Source organism: Somniosus microcephalus, chromosome 5, assembly GCF_052327205.1.
Source record: "Somniosus microcephalus isolate GS21.2 chromosome 5, FLI_Smic_1.0, whole genome shotgun sequence".
Lineage (NCBI taxonomy): Eukaryota > Metazoa > Chordata > Chondrichthyes > Squaliformes > Somniosidae > Somniosus > Somniosus microcephalus.
Window position 1 is genome coordinate 117,136,497 of NC_140991.1, and position 15,757 is coordinate 117,152,253.

The 15,757-nt window shown below is 43.2% G+C and overlaps 1 protein-coding gene across 10 annotated transcripts in view; it reads right to left on the bottom strand.

Annotated features, from left to right (window-relative positions):
* Positions 1-15,757, bottom strand: part of tns3 (tensin 3) — a 532,570-nt gene that overhangs the window by 242,268 nt on the left and 274,545 nt on the right. For all 10 annotated transcript variants that reach the window (XM_085988093.1, XM_085988094.1, XM_085988102.1 and 7 more), the window contains one exon: positions 8,258-8,310. In XM_085988093.1, coding sequence (XP_085844219.1) covers positions 8,258-8,310 — 53 coding nt within the window. The remainder of the gene's footprint in view (positions 1-8,257; positions 8,311-15,757) is intronic.

Genomic DNA, 15,757 nt, shown 5'->3' on the forward strand with positions numbered 1-15,757 from the left:
CAGGCCTGGACAGACTAGATGCAGGAAGGATGTTCCCGATGGCCAGGGAGTCCAGAACTAGGGGTCATAATCTAAGTATAAGGGGTAAGCCATTTAGGACTGAGATGAGGAGGAATTTCTTCACCCAGAGAGTGGTGAACCTGTGGAATTCTCTGCCACAGAGGGCAGTGGAGGCCAGTTCATTAAATATATTCAAGAAAGAGTTGGATATATTTCTTAAGGCTAAAGGGATCAAGGGATATGGAGAGAAGGCAGGAACAGGGTACTGAATTTGGATGATCAGCCATGATCTCAATGAATGGTGGAGCAGGCTCGAGGGGCCGAATGGCCTACTTCTGCTCCTATCTTCTATGTATGTTTCTATGTGTACAGTATGAAAGGAGGTCATTCAGCCTATATTGCCAGTGTTGGCTCTTTGCTAGTGCAATCCAAAACTGAACCCACTGCCCTGCACTCGTCCCATAGCCTTGTATCTTCCTCTCCTACAAGTATTTATCCCTGGGTAAATATTTGGTGAGATTATTCTCCTTATAGCAGTGAAGGTTAAGGGGAGATTTAATAGTGTTGTTCACACTTTTGAGGGGTTCTGACAGCGTATATAAGAACATAAGTACTAGGAGCAGGAGTAGGCCATTTGGCCCTTCGAGCCTGCTCTGCCATTCAATAAGATCATGGGTGATCTACGACCTCAACTCCCCTTTCCTGCCTGATTCCCATATGCCGAAAAATCTATCTATCTCAGCCTTGAACGTGCTCAATGACTCCACATCTACAGCCCTTCGGGTGGAGAATTCCAAAGATTCACAACCCTCTTATGTCTTATGTTCTCTGAGTGAAGAAATTCCTCCTCATCTCAGTCTTATTTGGCTGACCCCTTATCCTGAGACTATGCCCCCTAGTTCTAGACTCTGCAGCCAGGGGAAACAATCTCTCAGCGTCTACCCTGTTAATTCCCCTCAGAATCTTGTATGTTTCAATAAGATCACCGCTCATTCTGCTAAACTCCAGATAGTATAAGCCCAATTACTCAATCTTTCCTCATAGGACAAGCCTCTTATCCCAGGGATCAATCGAGTGAACCTTCATTGCACCGTCTCTATCGCAAGTATGTACTTTCTCATATGAGGAGTCCAAAACTGTGCACAGTACTCCAGGTGTGGTCTCACCAAAGCCCTGTACAACTGTAGTAAGACTTCCTTACTCTTGTACTCCAACCCCCTTACAATAAAGGCCAACATGCCATTTGCTTTCCTAATTACTTGCTGTACCTGCATGCTAACTCTGTGTTTCCTGTACGAGGACACCTAAATTTCTCTGAACACCAACATTTAATAGATTTTCACCATTAAAAAATATTCTGTTTTCCGATTCTTCCTACCAAAGTGAATAACCTCACATTTCCCCACATTATACTCAATCTGCCACCTTAGTGCCCACTCACTTAACCTGTCTATATCCCTTTGCAGACTCTTTCTGTCCTCCTCACAGATAACTTTCCCACCTAGCTTTGTATCGTCAGCAAACTTGGATACATTGCACTCGGTCCCTTCATCTAAGTCATCAATATAGATTGTAAATAGCTGAAGCCCAAGCACTGATTCTTGCGGCACCCACTAGTTACAGCCTGCCAATCGGAAAATGACCTGTTTATCCCTACTTTCTGTTTTCTGTCCATCAACCAATCCTCTATCCATGCTAATATATTACCCCCAACCCCATGAGCCCTTATCTTGCCTAGCAACCTTTTATGTGGTACCTTATTGAATGCCTTTCGGAAATCCAAATATACGACATCCACTGGTTCCCCTTTATCGATCCTGCTAGTTACATCCTCAAAAAATTCTAATAAATTTGTTAAACACGATTTTCCTTTCATAAAACCATGTTGACTCTGCCTAACCATTATGATTTTCTAAGTGCCTTTTTACCACTTCCTTAATAATGGATTCCTGCATTTTCCTGATGACTGATGTCAGGCTAACTGGCCTGTAGTTCCCTATTTTCTCTCTCCCTCCTTTCTTGAATAGTGGGGTTATATTTGCTACCTTCCAATCCGCTGGGACCATTCTAGAATCTGGGGAATTTTGAAGAAACCGTTGCCACTGTCAGGAGAATTGGGAACCAGAGGAGAAAGATTTAAAATAATTGGCAAAAGAAGCAGAGGGGAGATGAGGAGAATTATTTTCAATGCAGCAGTGGTATGATCTAAAATGCACTGTCTGAAAGGGGGGTGGAAGCAGATTCAATACTAACCTTCAAGAGAGTACTGGATATACACTTGAAAAAGAAAAATTTCAGCTATAGGGAAAGAGCAGGGGAGTGGGACTAATTAGATAGCTTTACCAAAGAGCCGGCAAAGGCACAATGGGCCGAATGACCTCCTTCTGTGCTGCATGATTCTATGATTCCCTTAAAAGATGTAATGGCCTCTGCCTCAACCACTCCATGTGGCAAAGCATTCCATAATCCAGCAATTATCTGAGTAAAGTAATTTCTCAAAACCTCACTCTCTTATTGATGAACCCTCAGCAGTGGTTCCATGCTACAGGAAATAGTCTTTCCCTACCCATCGTAAATTTAAAAACCTCTATTAAACCTCCCCATAACAGTTGCTGCTGAAGTGGAAATTGTAGTGTATGTGCTTTGCAGAAGGAACAATATTCTGCAACCCCTGTATACTGCAGTACCAGTAGTGACCACCCCTGTATATAAGCCTGTGTAGTAACTTTGCATAGTAGTTCCAGTTTTGTCTCCACTCAGTAAACACCCGTTGTAACCAACTCCTGCAGTCCGTGTCTCAATTACACACGGACATAATACTGGCGACGAGCAGATCCGAACTTACCTACAGTTCTGCACCACCTCATGGGGATCCATCCCTGAAGCGAAGTTGTAAGAGGTCGAGGCCAGAAGGAAGAAAGAAAAACAAAACAAACAGAAGACACAGGCGTCGACCGTGGGCAACCACCTCTGATTCATCGGATTTGAAGATTTGCAGGAGAGGCTGTCGAGAGCGGGGCTTGGTTATCCTGTCTATGGTGTTCCAGCTAATCGGGCAGGTGGCAGGCAGTACACTGATCCTTCCTGGGCTGCGGCGGGCTAGAGCTCGATCGGGTGGCTTTTCAACAAGGCCGAGCAGCGTTGTCGGGGAGAGAGAGAGAGAGAGAGAGAGAGAGAGAGAGAGAGGGTGGAGCACACAGGGCGCGGCCGGTGCTACGAAGCCGGGCAGCGTACAGACCCGAGAAGAGGGAGGAAAGTGTCCCGTAGGGTTTGCTCTGACGACGGGAAAATAAAAGAAATTAGATGCGCAGAAAGCCGCGAGGAGCTGCAGTTTGCCGCGGAGAGCGGCGTTAGCAGCAGCGCGGGGGGGAACTGCGCGAAGACCATAGGGCGTCGCCATCAAGGCATAAAAACGCCAGCAACAGCACTAGCAGCAGCGGAGAAGAGAGAAAGCGCGGGAGGCGCCATCTTAATCCAGCGGGGAAGAAGGCAAAGCGCGGGAGGCGCCATTTTGTTCAATCGGGGAAGAAGGCAAAGCGCGGGAGGCGCCATCTTAGATCTCCAAGATGCCGAAGACTGGCAATATCACTGCCTTCGATAATGCAATAGAAGACTGGACCACGTATGTGGAAAGAGTCGAAGTATATTGCAAGGCAAACGAAGTAGCCGATGAGAAAAAGGCATCGGTACTACTAAACTTAATGGGCGCAAGAACGTACGGCCTATTGCGGAACCTGATCACTCCAGCCAAACCGATGGCGAAGAGTTTTAACGAAATTGTTGATATCCTACAGGAACACCTAAATCCTACACCGCTGCTGATAGCAGAAAGATTTAAATTCCACAAGAGAAATCAGCATAAAGATGAGAGCAATGCTGATTACCTTACGGAACTACGCAAGCTATCAAAGCACTGCCAGTTCGGAGCACGACTGGCAGATACCCTACGGGACAAATTTGTCTGTGGACTCCTGAGTGAAGGAACCCAGAAGAGGTTACTCTCAGAGAAAGAGCTGACGCTAGATAAGGCTTTCAGCGTGGCAGTATCGTACGAAGCAGCAGCAAGGGGAGCTGTGGAAATACAGCAAAAGCCACAGGAATACGGCACCCATGAAATGACACGGGGATTTGAAAAATGTTATCGCTGCGGCAAAACAACCCATGACCAGAAGGACTGCTGGTCCAAGGACAAAATATGCAGGCAATGCGGAAAGATGGGACACATTGCACGAGTTTGCAGGTCTGGGAAGAAGACAAACGACAACGAAAAGGCTACTAAGGAACAGTACAGGAAAGTACAAAAGATGACGGACAGTAGTTCCGAAGACCAGAAGAGCGATAGTGAATCCGGGAACAAGAGACTAAGCTGTCTCAAACTTCACAACGTAATCGCAAAAGAGGATCACCGAACCATTTGGGTCACCCTCACGATAGCAGGGTCCCAGGTCAAAATGGAATTGGATACAGGATCAGCCCTGACCGTCATGAATCGACGAGACTATGAGCGGCTATTCTCACACATACCCTTGAAAGAGACATCCATTGTCTTGAAGACGTATACGGGGCAGAAAGTATACCCCAGAGGGAAAATAAGGGTGCCTGTCGAATACAATGGCAAGGAAATACAGAAATTGTATCTGTACATACTGAAAGATGGTGGACCACCGTTATTGGGACGTGAATGGATCAGAAATATAAGTTTAGACTGGCACTCCATTCAGGCACTGACTGTGGCTGGTAAAAAGGATGACGACGTCACACCTGGATGATTGTCAAAAATCTTAGCTAACGCCAAAGAGGTATTTCAACAAGAACTGGGAACTCTTAAAGGCGTAACCGCCTCGATAAAAATAGAAGAGAATGCAATTCCCAAGTTTTTCAAAGCAAGACCGGTACCGTATGCAATTCGCCCAGCCGTCGAGGCAGAACTGGAGAATGCAGGTGTGTTATCTAAGGTAGACTGGAGCGAGTGGGCGATACCCATCGTTCCTGTCATGAAGAAAACGTTAAACAATAAGTCTGAGGAGCCAAGGAAGGTTCGCATCTGTGGGGACTTCAAGGTGACGGTGAACCCAGTCCTTCACACAGTACAATATCCTCTCCCGAGGATAGAAGGTATTTTCGCCTCACTATCTGGAGGGAAGCGTTTTACAAAAATTGACCTAGCACAAGCATATTTGCAGATAGAGGTTGAAGAATCCTCTAGGAAGTATCTCACGATAAACACTCACAAAGGTCTTTACCAGTATAATCGACTGGTATTCGGAGTAGCATCAGCTCCGGCGATATGGCAAAGAGCGATGGAACAAGTCCTGCAAGGGATTCCGGGGACTCAGTGTTACTTGGACGACATCCTAGTGACAGGTGAAAATGACAGTGAACACCTTGCCAACCTAGAGCAGGTGCTCACTAGACTAAGAGAACATGGGCTACGAGCCAATCGCCCCAAGTGCGAGTTTTTTAAGAAACAGATATCGTATTGTGGCCACGTGATTGATGAAGAGGGGTTACATAAGTCCCCTGACAAAATTGAAGCGGTAGTTAAGGCTCCAGCGCCTGAAAATGTGTCGCAACTGAGGTCATTCCTCGGATTGGTGAATTACTGCCATAAGTTTTTGCTGAATTTGTCCACAATTCTGCACCCACTGAACGCTCTACTACAAACTGGAGTAGCATGGAAATGGAGCGATGAACATAAGCGGGCCTTTTGGAAGAGTAAAGATCTAATCACTTCAAGAAAAGTATTGGCTCACTACAACCCATCACTACCGATAAGATTGGCGTGTGATGCGTCTCCCTACGGCATTGGAGCAGTACTGTCACATAAATTCCTTGATGGTTCAGAGAGGCCGATAGCTTTTGCGTCACGCTCGTTAACTTCAGCCGAGCGTAACTACGCCCAGATTGACAGAGAGGCCCTCAGCCTGGTGTGGGGGGTGAAGAAGTTCAATCACTACCTGCACGGTCAGAAATTTACTCTACTAACTGATCATCAACCTCCTGTCTCCATTTTCAACCCTCAGAAGGGCGTCCCGATAATGACAGCACAACGGCTACAGAGGTGGTCCCTTTTCCTAGGGGCACACCAATATGACATAGAGTACAAAGGAACTAAACAGCATGGGAATGCTGATGGATTGTCGCGCCTACCGTTGCCGACGGTGGAAGAAGCACCTGCAGTGGATCCTGTGGAGATATTCCACTCGACCATAGTCGAATGTCTACCTGTGACGAATGCAAACATAGAAAAGGAAACACAAAATGACCCGATACTCTCCAGGGTCTATGATTTAACGGTGAAGGGATGGCCAGCACATGGCGAACCACTGTTGCCAGCATTCTCGCCGAGTAGAGAACAGCTGTCAGTGTGCAGAGGAACCTTGATGTGTGGATCCAGAGTAGTAATTCCACCCAAATTGAAGGATAGAGTGCTCAATGAGCTTCATGAGGGTCATCTGGGAGGGGTAAAAATGAAGAACTTAGCCAGAGCGTTTGTGTGGTGGCCGGGAATCGATAGAGAAATCGAACAGATGACCAAGAGCTGTACAGGATGCCAGAAGGTCCAAAACGCCCCACCACAAGCCCCTCTACATCCATGGGAGTGGCCCTCATCTCCATGGCAAAGGGTGCACATTGATTTTGCTGGTCCCTTTATGGACTCGATGTTTTTAATTGCGGTGGATGCACATTCAAAGTGGCCAGAGGTAATAAAAATGTCCTCAACCACCACAGAAAAAACTATCACAGTCTTACGAACCATATTCGCCAGAAATGGGCTGCCTGAACAGATTTGCTCTGACAATGGACCACAGTTTGTGTCTGAAGAGTTCCGGAGGTTCTTAAAGAACAATGGTGTTAAGCATTACACATCCGCCCCATATCATCCAGCCACCAATGGATTGGCTGAGAGGTTCGTTCAAACATTCAAGAAGGCTATCAAGGCAATGTGTAATGAAGACATTCCCCTACAACACAAGGTGGATAACTTCTTGTTTGCCTACCGGAATGCGACACATGCGGTTACCAACCAAACTCCAGCCATGATGTTCTTCAATCGAAGACTACGATGCCGCTTGGATTTGGTTAAGCCAAACATCAGAAGAGATGTGGAGAACAGACAGTTTCAGAATATGAATGAAAGGCTGACCAGGAGTTTTAAGATAGGTCAACCAGTTTTGGCCCGGGACTACCGCACAGAGAAATGGCAGCCAGGAACGATCTGCACACAGCAAGGACCTCTAATGTATACCATGGACGTTGGAGAGAGCATTGTAAGACGCCATGCTGACCAGATTCTAGCGTCACTGGAAAACGTCAAATCCACACCACGATCCGATACACCTGGTGATGAAACCGAAGTACCAATTGCATCTACCTCAGAATCGGTGATATTGGAAGCAGACGAACCAAACAACGACGTTGATCCCAAATCAACTTTGCCAGAAGAACCTGATACCCCAAAGAGGCGTTATCCAGACAGAATCAGGAAGCCTCCTCAAAGGCTGAACTTATAATTGCTTAACTTCAGCTAATGTATATAGCAACTGTAATTGTAAATATGTTATTCAATTATTAATCGAATGTTATGTACTGTTTAGCTAAAAGGGGAGGAATTGTAGTGTATGTGCTTTGCAGAAGGAACTATATTCTGCAGCCCCTGTATACTGCAGTACCAGTAGTGACCACCCCTGTATATAAGCCTGTGTAGTAACTTTGCATAGTAGTTCCAGTTTTGTCTCCACTCAGTAAACACCTGTTGTAACCAACTCCTGCAGTTCGTGTCTCAATTACACACGGACATAATAGAAATACTCCTGGTAACTCCAGTCTCTCCTCATAACTACAGTTTCCCGTCCCTGGGATCATCTTGGTGAAACTATATTGTACACGTTCTATGCTCTTAATGCTATTTCTATAACGGAGCACCCAAAACTACACATAGTGCTCTAACTGTGAACTAACCAATGCTTTGTACATGAATTCCTTGCTGTTGTAATATATGTCCCTATTTATAAAACGCAAAATACTGTGAACTATTTTATAGCTTTATCTACCTGCACGCTCGCTTTCAGGTTATGCTGAAGTTGTTATTGGTTGAGCTATTGACAGATTATTAGTCATTTAATAATTAATAGAATAGCTAAAGACATAGATAATGGGATAGCATAGCTTCAAATTCACTGTGAAAATATTCTGTTAGTTTAGGTAAAACCTCATTGGGTTGGTTATGATTTGAAAGCACCTTTGCAATACTTACTGAGATGAGTTATTGTGACTGAAAGATGAACTCTTCAGAAAATTGTTTGAGGCCTGTAATTATTTAAAAAAACAAGTTAACTTAGTTTGCAACAGCTAACATGTAGACAAATCGTACAATGTTAAACATGTAAAATATCACTGAATAAACATCCAAACCTAAGATTTTCACGCAAGTTGGATTATTACAGATATCTGAAAATATTGAGCTCAAATAGCCAAATATTGAGTACTGACCATGCTGTGTATCTTGAAAGGATGATTTGTCTGAGAAACAAATTACCTTAAATTTCAATGCATAACCGCCACCATCCGGTGGGTTTTCACGGCCTATGAATTTGTGGTATCAGTGATGCACCCTTCCCTTTTGCACTGTCCAACCTATCAGAGAAAGTATTCTCCTATTTTTTGTTCATGTTTTAAGCATAAAACAATACAAATTACCCCTCGTATTTTTAAATTTAATATGCATTAAAAAGTTTGAATATATCCATTTCATTACTTGACTGATGAAGCGTTGGTACTGGACACGCCCTTACCACGCACTATGCTCTAGTGATGTCACACAAGTGGCCAGACACGGAATACATCAAACAATCTGGACAAGTTTAAGAATGCCCAATAACATTTTTAATAAAACATTATATTTTAAAATTAAGAGCTGACGAATACAAATTAATAACAGGTGAAAAAAACTAAAGCATTGAAATGAAGAGGTTTGATGATTTTGTAAACCATGAAAGCAGTCACCTGAACCAGAGATTGCTGGCTAGATTTCTCTTTCGGTTTTATTACGTTCAGAATGGCAATTGGTGGATTTTAGACAGAATAAAATGGAAGTATGCTGCTTATACCTCAATTTTTCTACATCAGCTTATTAGCCTAAAGGAAATATTTGCAGGGTAATGGAGAAAGAGCAGGGGAGTGAGACTAACTGGATAGCTCTTTCAAAGAGCCGGCACAGGCACGATGGGCCAAATGACCTCCTTCTGTGCTGCAAGATTCTATGAAACAAGGCCACATTAGAGGAAGTAGCTAGAAAACTAGGAGGCAGCTGAGATAAAGACAACAGCTGTCAGTCACAGAAAGATAGTGGTCATAGGAAATTATTTGTTTACAAGAGTGGATAGCCATGTGTGTCATAGTGACAATATTTACAGGATGGGGAGTTGTCCACCTGGAGCTAGAGTAATACATGTTGAAGAAAGGTTTGAAGGGATGCTGATGGGGACAGGAAGGGATGCAGTGGTAATAATCTATACAAGGGTAAATAATAGAGGGCAAAATAAGATAGGGACCTTAAAAGTCACATACGTGAGGACTGCAGCAGAACTCAAAGATACAGGATGAAAAGTAATGCCCTCTGGCAGACTTCTGGTTATTAAGAGATGAAGGGAGTTCACCAGGAAAATTGAGAATGTAAATGAGCGGCTGGCAACCTGGTGCAAAAACAGCAACACTGCCTTCATAACTAACTGGGAATACTTCCCAAACAAGGACTGGTACGGGAGAGACAGGCTACATCTAAACCAAGCAGGAACAAAGAGACTTACAAAGAGCACTAAGAAAGCAATGAGGAAACATTTAAACCAGATACGGTGGGGGAGGGCTGGTAGGTTAATAGATCCAGAGGAGACTGTTCGTAGCACAGAAGGTAGACGAGGGAGTATGGACACAAAATCTCAATGAAACGCAACTGAAATGGAGACGAGGAAAAGACAGACTCTGGGGGAGCCAGGGAAAGAGGCATAGCTACAATAATAAGATGTATATATGTGAATGCTAGAAACATTAAAAATAAAATGCCAAAGCTGTAGATGGCACTGGCAGCAGGAAACTTCGATGTCGTAGGAATATCAGAAACATGGCAAACTCCAAAGCATAGCATTCAGGGGTACAAAGTGAATATTGAAAATAAATCCCCATCTGTCTGAAGCAGAAGCTTCTGCTATCACTGGTCCCACATAGCATAAAAAATGTATCAGGGCACAAACTTGGCACATACCTGGTGGGACAAAACTTTCTGCATCCGGCCACTCAATTACTGCCCAAAAATCAGAGTGCAATGGGTGGGTGGAATATCCAAGCTTCTCTGCTTCAAAAACCCTCCTGTCTTTCTTTCACTTTTTAAAAATAAAATACTGTATATGCACAAGCCATTATTTCAAAGCTTGTAATCTGGCAATGACCTCAGATGTGGAGTAGCATCAGTGAACACACTAAAACCATTTTTACGAGTTTGTGTCATGCGTGCAGATGGAATGTGTAATTACAGAACTGGCAAACAGGATTTTTTTTTCCTTCAACAGACTGGGGGTAACTTTCAACTTCGCTGCCTGGGTGGTAACTTGCAACAGTGGATTGTCCTGTATGGAACCCACCCGATATTGCTCCAGTGATTCCAATGCAACAGAAATTTAGACGTGTTCTACAACAAGAACAAATTGCATTTATATAGCGCCTTTAGCATAGTAAAACATCCCAAGGTGCTTCACAGGATCATTATCAAACAAAAATTAACACTGAGTCACATAAGGAGGTATTAGGACAACCAAGAGCTTGATCAAAGACGTAAATCTTAAGGAGCGTCTTAAGGAACGAGAGCGAGGTAGAGAGGCTGGAGGAAGTTACAGAGATCGGGAGGGGCAAGGCCATGGAGGGATCTGAAAACAAGGATGAGGGGGCAGGTGATCCACTCCGCCAGGTTACCACCCAGGCGGAGAAGTTGAAAGTTATTCCTACTGTGCATCAATGAATAGTTTTTCAACCGATAATAATCTTGATGCAGATTTTACCAGTTATTCAGTCATCTTCAGTAAACAATGTTCTGCTGGGCTGTATCTTTCATGTACACAACACACAGTGAAGGATGAATCAACTCTTTCTTTTGCAAAATACAAGCATCATAGCCAAAGTGAACAGCAGATGACTACATCAATGGGGCACTTTGCAACATGCACAGATTTTTACATTTTTTCAGACAATGGACTCGTTCATAACACTTCTAAGACAAGCCCAGATAAAAAGCACAGAATCAATGCCACATTTTACAAGACTTTTCTCTTTCTTTTTCCTTTCCTTTTAACATGGTAGCAGCTCGGATATTGCAACAGACATAGAGAAAATTCCCTGGCCTAGCTAAGTAACCTCCTCTATTCACTGCCGCATCTCTAGAACTTGTGAAGCGCATGGTGAAACTTAACATTCTCTTGTGAACCTTCAGAGTAAATGCAGATCCCTGACCCAGTGCCAAAGCAGAACACACTCTCTTATCCCTTATTCTTCACTTTCTCAATGACCATTGCAGTGCACTGATCTGTAATGACTCTTTCTTGATCACATGGTCTGTATTGCTCACATGCTCGGTTTCTTTGTAACTGCTCCTAAAATTGTGCATTTGAGATAGGTCAGACTTGACACTTATGTATTCTGAAGAAACCCATTTAACTTAACCATATTATTTTAATGACCATAGTTGGTTTCTTAATTAAAACTTCAAGTACTATGATACTACAATACAGACTTTGACTCTAAACAACTAGTTACTTAAACAACGGAGGCTAAATTAAATAGATAAGTGCATTAAAATGTAAAGTTAAAAAAAGGATGCTGTGGTTTTCAAAGTTTGTCTACCATTATTATACTTTGAGAATTCGAGCCTGGGAATTACAGCGATCAAACACCTAACATGGTTGGAGGACATTCCACCATTTGCTAATTTAATGTAGATATTACCAACTTAACATAATTAAATAAATAATTAATAGAATTTTGCTATAACAATAACTCAAAGTCATTTCAAAATTTGAGCTTATTTTGTAGCTTTCAAAAGTACAGACAATAGTTTGATTGTTTCTACATTAAAGGGATGTTGTCAATACAGCCACTGTGACCCTGCACTCCAGAATTCTCTTTTTGAATCACTTGCTGCACTTACCCACCTTCAAAAGCCTCTTTAAAGCCACATCTTCAATCCTATCTGCTAACTCAACTCTTAACTCCTGTTCCCTGCTGTTCTGCATCCCTTCAACTGTTTGTGTAGCATCTTAGGATTTTTTCCATGTTAAAGGTATTACACAAGCATAACTGCTGTCATCAAGGATGGTAGAAAAACCTGAAGAGTTAGACAATTTTTTTCTTTCAACCTCCAAATTTTTCTCTAATTTTCTTCCCTGCAGACAGTGACTTGTGCAGTAATAAGGTTCAATTAGCATCAACAGCTCCCTAGTTCCTTGACCAAGAGGCCATTCTTCCTGTGTAAGCTTGAGTAGTGGGTATCTGACAAGCTGTTCAACCATGAGACGCATCATAGAATGAGCCCAATACTGTCCACATTCACCTTTCCAACTGGGGTCACAAGATAGTCTTCAGCAGCAGGTAGCCACGGTCGAATTCTTTAGAAAATCTGGCACTTACCTTCTCACATTGCTAACCTATCCATGTCCTCCTGAATCCTTCTACCATTCCTACTTACTGCTCGAAATTGGCCCAAAAATTCAAATCATGCGCAAACTTTGAAGTCACTCCTCTCGTGCGTAAATCCAAATTGCTAATACAAATAAAGAATAGGTCCTCGCACAGCTCCCTGAGGTACACCACAATCACTATTCCACCAATCTGTAAATCCTGAATTCATCTCCGTCAGCAGCAAGGCCTTGCATTTTTACCGTGCCTTCAAAGTAAACAAAAAGTTCCAAGGTGCTTCACATATACGCAAAAGGACTGGTGCTGAGCCAGGGAAAGATTAGGAGGGTTTGGTCAAAGAGGTGAGTTTTGAAAAAGTTTTTGAATGAGGAGAGTGCTGAAGAGATTTATGGAGGGCAATCCAAAGAGCACGCCCCAGGTGGCTGAAGGCTCTACACCCAGTGGTGCTACAATGGATGACGGATATACAAAAGACCAGAATCAGAGAAACAGAGTGTTTGAACACAAGAAATAGGAGCAGGAATAGGCCACTTGGCCCCTCGCGCCTGCTCCGCCATTCAATAAGATCATGGCTGATCTAGGGCTCAAAGCCACTTCCCAGCCCGCTCCCCATAACCCTTCACTCCCTTATCTTGCAAAAATCTGTCTATCTCCACCTTAAATGTATTTAATGACCCAGCCTCCACAGCTCTCTGCAGCAGAGAATTCCACAAACTTACAACCCTCAGAGAAGAAATTCCTCCTCACCTCAGTTCTAAAAGGGCGACCCTTTATTCTGAAACTATGCCCCCGAGTTCTAGATTTCCCCACGAGGGGAAACATCCTCTCTGCATCTACCTTGTCGAGCCCCCTCAGTATATATTATATGTTTTAATAAGATCACCTCTCATTCTTCTAAATTCCAGTGAGTATAGGCCCAAGCTGCTCAACCTTTCTTCATAAGTCAACCCCCTCATCTCTGGAATTAACCTAGTGAATCGTCTCTGAACTGCCTCCAATGCAAGTATATCCTTCCTTAAATAAGGAGACCAAAACTGTAAGCAGTACTCAAGGTGTGGTCTCACCAATACCCTGTACAGTTGTAGCAGGACTTCCCTGCTTTTATACTCCAACCCCCTTGAAATAAAGGCCAACATTCCATTTGCCTTTTTGATTACTTGCTGTACCTGCATGCTAACTTTTTGTGTTTCATGCACAAGGACCCCAGGTCCCTCTGAACTGTAGCATTTTGTAATCTCTCTCTATTTAAATAATAATTTGCTTTTTTATTTTTCCTGCCAAAGTGGATAAACTCGCACTTTCCCACATTATACTCCAGCTGCCAAATGTTTGCCCACTCACTTAGCCTGTCTATATCCCATTGCAGATTCTTTGAGTCCTCTGTTTAACTTGCTTCCCTCCCATCTTTGTATCATCCGCAAACTTGGCTACATTACACTCGGTCCCTTAATCCAAGTCATTAATATAGATTGTAAATAGTTCAGGCCCCAGCACCAATCCCTGTGGCACCCCACTAGTTACTGTTTGCCAACCGGAAAATGACCCATTTATCCCAACTCTCTGCTTTCTGTTAGTTAGCCAATTCTCTAGCCATGCTAATATATTACCCCCAACTCCATGAGCTCTTATCTTATGCAGTAACCTTTTATGTGGCACTTTATCGAAAGCCTTCTGGAAATCCAAATACACAACATCCGCTGGCTAACCTTTGTCTACCCTGCTCATTACACCCTCAAAGAACTCCAGCAAATTTGTTAAACATGATTCCCCTTTCATAAAACCATGCTGACTCTGCTTGACTGCATTATGATTTTCCAAATGCCTTGCTACTGCTTCCTTAATGAAGGACTCCAGCATTTTCCCAATGACAGATGTTAGACTAACTGGTCTATAGTTTCCTGCTTTCTGTCTCCCTCCTTTCTTAAATAGGGGCATTACATTTGTGATTTTCCAATCCGCTGGGACCTCTCCAGAGCCCAGGGAATTTTCATATATTGCAACCAATGCATCCACTTCTTTTACGACCCTGGGATGCAGGCCAGCTGGTCCAGGGGACTTGTCGTCTTTTAGTCCCATTATTTTACCAAGTACTATTTCCTTAGTGATAGTGATTGTCTTTAATTCCCCCCTCCCTGTGGCCCCTTGATTATCCATTATTGGAATGTTGTTGGTGTCTTCTACCGTGAAGACAAATACAAAATATTTGTTAAGAGTCTCTGCCATTTCCCCGTTCCCCATTATTAATTCCACAGTCTCATCCTCTAAGGGACCAACGTTTACTTTAGCTACTCTCTTCCTTTTTATATACCTGTAGAAGCTCTTACTATCTGCTTTAATATTTCTTGCCAGTTTACTCTCATAATTCATCTTCTCTCTCCATTATTTTTTTAGTCATCCTTGATGGTTTTTAAAAATTTCCCAATCCTCTGGTCTCCCACCAATCTTGGCAACATTGTATGCCTTCGTTTTCAATTTGATACCATCCTTTACTTCCTTAGTTAGCCTTAGTTTGATGGGGGGTTTGGGGTGTTATATAGGGCTGAAGGGTATTGCAGAGTTAGGATTGGACAAGGCCAAAGAGGAATTAAAGACAAGGATGAGGACTTAATTATTAAGGCGTTGGGTAGGGTTGCCTACTCTGGTTGGCCTTATTCCTGGAGGTCTGATCACATGATGGGCAATCATGTGATTTTTGATCAGGTGACTTTTGAATACATGACAGTTGCTGAAGTTTGCAAATACCTCATCAAGGTTGGGTCCCGGTAGGTTTTCATGCTCCCATTCCAATTTAGCTAACCTGCTTTAACAATCGTCACATCTAGCTCATCTTTCTATTGATGCTGCCCCATTACAGTATCTAACTTCCCCTTGAACGATATCAGTTTTTAATTCCACTATCCTACCTGGAACACCCATCCAAATGTTACTCATTGCATGAGATCCATGCTGAAATGATCTTTTATCAGTTGAGCCCGGTTACTTTAATAGCTTATGAGGTAGAGGGGTTTGGGTATTGAAGTTTCCAAAGAATCATCATCATCACCGGAAGTACCATCAGGACTGTGAGGGGCGTTTT